The 3213-nt window shown below is 39.3% G+C and overlaps 1 protein-coding gene across 1 annotated transcript; it reads left to right on the forward strand.

The window, feature by feature from the left end:
• Positions 1-853: 853 nt before the first annotated feature.
• Positions 854-2840, forward strand: HELRODRAFT_176009 (hypothetical protein; the record flags this gene model as incomplete). Its single annotated transcript, XM_009023366.1, has 3 exons — positions 854-964; positions 1119-1632; positions 2428-2840. 3 exons carry the CDS (start codon positions 854-856, stop codon positions 2838-2840), a joined length of 1038 nt encoding a protein of 345 aa, XP_009021614.1.
• Positions 2841-3213: the final 373 nt, after the last annotated feature.

Raw genomic sequence — 3213 nt, forward strand, 5'->3', positions numbered from 1 at the left:
AGCACATACATCCATGCTCACTCACACACATCCATACCCATTTACACACATCCATATTCACCCACACACATCCATACTCACCCACAGTTTTACGGTTTTAGGTTGTCGCACGGGCTGGCAGATTTTATAAGCTCTTGATTTTTTTTTGTAATTTCAACTATTTTTATAATGTTTTCTATTCAGTTTTCATATTTCGTTTTTTTTATCTTTATATATTCAGAGTTTTTATACATATTTATCTTTTTATCTTCTTTTTGCGGAGGTTGGTTTCAATAAGTTAAATATTTAATCCAATTTTTTTATTACATACTCTCTTTGTTTCATTTATTTTTTTTTAGTGTAATATTAATATATAGATAGGTAGATTTTTAAAACACAATATTTTCGCGCGACACATACGCGCCTAGTTTTAATGATCGTTAACATTGTTGCACATTCATTTCCATTGTGTTTTTATTAGTTCTTTAGTTGGTTGTATTCACATTTTCATACATTAATTTCAAGTTGACAAACGTCAACACTTGTGTTTTTAATAGGCCCACAGTTGGTTGCATTTACAATTTTATTCATTTATATCCAGTTGTCCACACTCGCGTCGTTTTAAGTTCTATATTTGTCTTTTTCCACAATAGCCACTTTCATTTTGACAGCATTTATATTCACTTTTGATAGCCGGTCTTACCTTGTAATAGTTTCATACATCAATTCCAGTAATCTCAGCAATATAAAAGCGCATTTATTAATAAATTTCTAAATTTGGCCACAAATCACAAAAATATTTATAAACTGATAAAATAATTTAATCCTATAATCAAACAAAATCACTCATTGTAATAATTTAATAAATTAATACATGTCAAGTCAAGGTTCGTCGTTCAACTCATCCTCCCTCGCTCTGTGTCATGTTTGCTTTAAGCATTTTAAGCTGAGGCAGGATGGAACGTTTGTCAGACATGGTGGAAAGGTGAGGGGAATGGAGTGTTCGGAGTCGTTTAAAAAGCCACCTTCAAGCCTCAAACGAAAGTCATTTGGCGATCGCTGAGGATAACAAATCTCTCTTCGTTGAAAATTTTTTCCACAAATCTACCCATTGTCGTTTGATTGATCACATACCTAAGCAATCACGTAGCAAGTTCGGTCATACTTTGACCAATGTTTTGAAAGCTCTTCTTGATCAACCTTCAAACACAATTTCGTGGTTCAAACTATTATTCCTACCACGCTTGGTTCTCCGTAAAAAGCCCCGCGGAGGCAGATGCCACAACATCAGCGTCAAAATCAACAACAGACTGGACGCTTTGACAAAAGGCCCATTTAAAGAAATGGTAAATGCATTTGAAACTGACTCAGAAGTTAACAGGAAAAATGCTCGTCAGCCAAAGTTAGGTGCCCTAGTCAAGTGTAAAATGGAGCAAGGCAACACCAGGAACGCCATGAAAATATTATCATCAACTGATACAATGGCTCCAAACTCGGTTGACACACTTGATACCATGAAAGACAAAGCACCCCGAGCCTCCGCCCATAGGAAAACAAGGCCCGGTAAAGGAACTACAAGTGGCCTCATCCACCGCACAACGCCTGATGCTTTTTTTGGAAAGTTTCCCAAAAGAAACATCCGGGGAAAGGGATGTTCTAACTCCTCAGCATTTGGGGGATTCAACTCATAAAAAATTAGAAACCACGGAGCCGCTACCAGTTTCATCAATCTGCTTTTAAGTGGCGTCTGTCCTCCCGGGGTTGTCCCATATCTGTTCGGTGGAAGATTGTCGGCGTTGTCGAAAAAGGATGGTGGGATCAGACCGATTGCCGTGGGGTGTGTGTGGAGATGCTGGGTAACAAAATGTGCCTTGTTAACTATTAAGGAGAAGGTAGCTCCAATTCTTCAACCCCAGCAGGTTGGTGTTAGTGTTAGCGGAGGAGCAGAGGGAGCAATACACGCAGTCCGACGTTTTGTTGGCAACATGGGAGAGATTGAGGGCTTTCTAAAACTTGATTTTTCCAACGCCTTCAATTCCCTCCGTCGCGATCACATGCTCAATTTTGTAGTCACGACTCCCCAAAGTTTACAACTTTTGCTGGTTGGCCTACAATGCCAATTCATTTCTTTCTTTTGACAATAACACGATCTTGTCGGCTGATGGTGTGCAACAGGGAGACCCTGTAAGTCCATTGCTTTTTTCTCTGTCTATCGACCCCTTAATAAAATCTCTCCGTTCAAAATTTGTTGTCGCATATCTAGATGATATCGCTCTTGGAGGTTGTATGGAGGTTTTGATCGACGACATTGACTTAATTAGTAATAGTTGCCATCAATATGGGCGTAAGCTCAACATCAACAAATCGAAATTACCACTTTTTCCACTTCACTTAGAAATTTTTCACAAAACATTAATAAAACTGAATTAATTGACTTCCAATTTTTAGGGGCCGTCATTTTTAGGGGTAAACGTCATGACGACTTTTGGGTCAAAAAATTAGATGAATTCAAATATGTTTTATCGATGATGGTGCACATCAGTAAGCATGATGCCCTCATCCTTTTGACCCAAGCTGCGTTTATCCCGAAATTTTCTTATTTTTTAAGAACTTCCCCTAGTCCGTCAAAACAAATTTCAGATATGTTCGAACGCGAACTTCTTATGGGGTTTCAATCCATTTTAAACATATTATTTGATGATAAAGGCTGGTGTCAGGCTGTTTTGCCCATTTGTATGGGCGGTTTGGGCATCGTGGCTGATTTGGCACCGTCTGCTTTTTTGTCGTCTGCCGAGGCCACGGCGATCCTTCAAAATATGATGTTGCCAGTAGAAGGCCAGGGTTATATGAAGACCACTTAAGGAATGAAACGTTTGCTGAGTGGTGCTCCATTTTTGGCGATGTACTTAATATTGATGTTTGTTCCCAAAAAAAGTGGAATGAACCCTTTTTGAATAAATCCAAAAAATCCCAAGACAAAATGAATGATTCATCACTAAATTCAAGCCAGATTGATGGCGGTTAAAAGCGACTTGGGTTCTGCGTGGCTGAGAGCAGTACCCAGCATTGCTTGCGGCACTAGACTTGACAACGCCTCTATTAGAGTCAGTCTATGCCTAAGATTGGGATTACCAGTGCTTTCGGAGTACAGATGTCTGTGCGGAGCCGATGTTTCTTCTTTGAGCTATCATGACCTTTCATCTAAGTTGAGATCCGGCAGGCAGGCTAGGCATT

The sequence above is a fragment of the Helobdella robusta genome (genome assembly GCF_000326865.2).
Source record: "Helobdella robusta unplaced genomic scaffold HELROscaffold_36, whole genome shotgun sequence".
In the NCBI taxonomy this organism is placed as follows: domain Eukaryota; kingdom Metazoa; phylum Annelida; class Clitellata; order Rhynchobdellida; family Glossiphoniidae; genus Helobdella; species Helobdella robusta.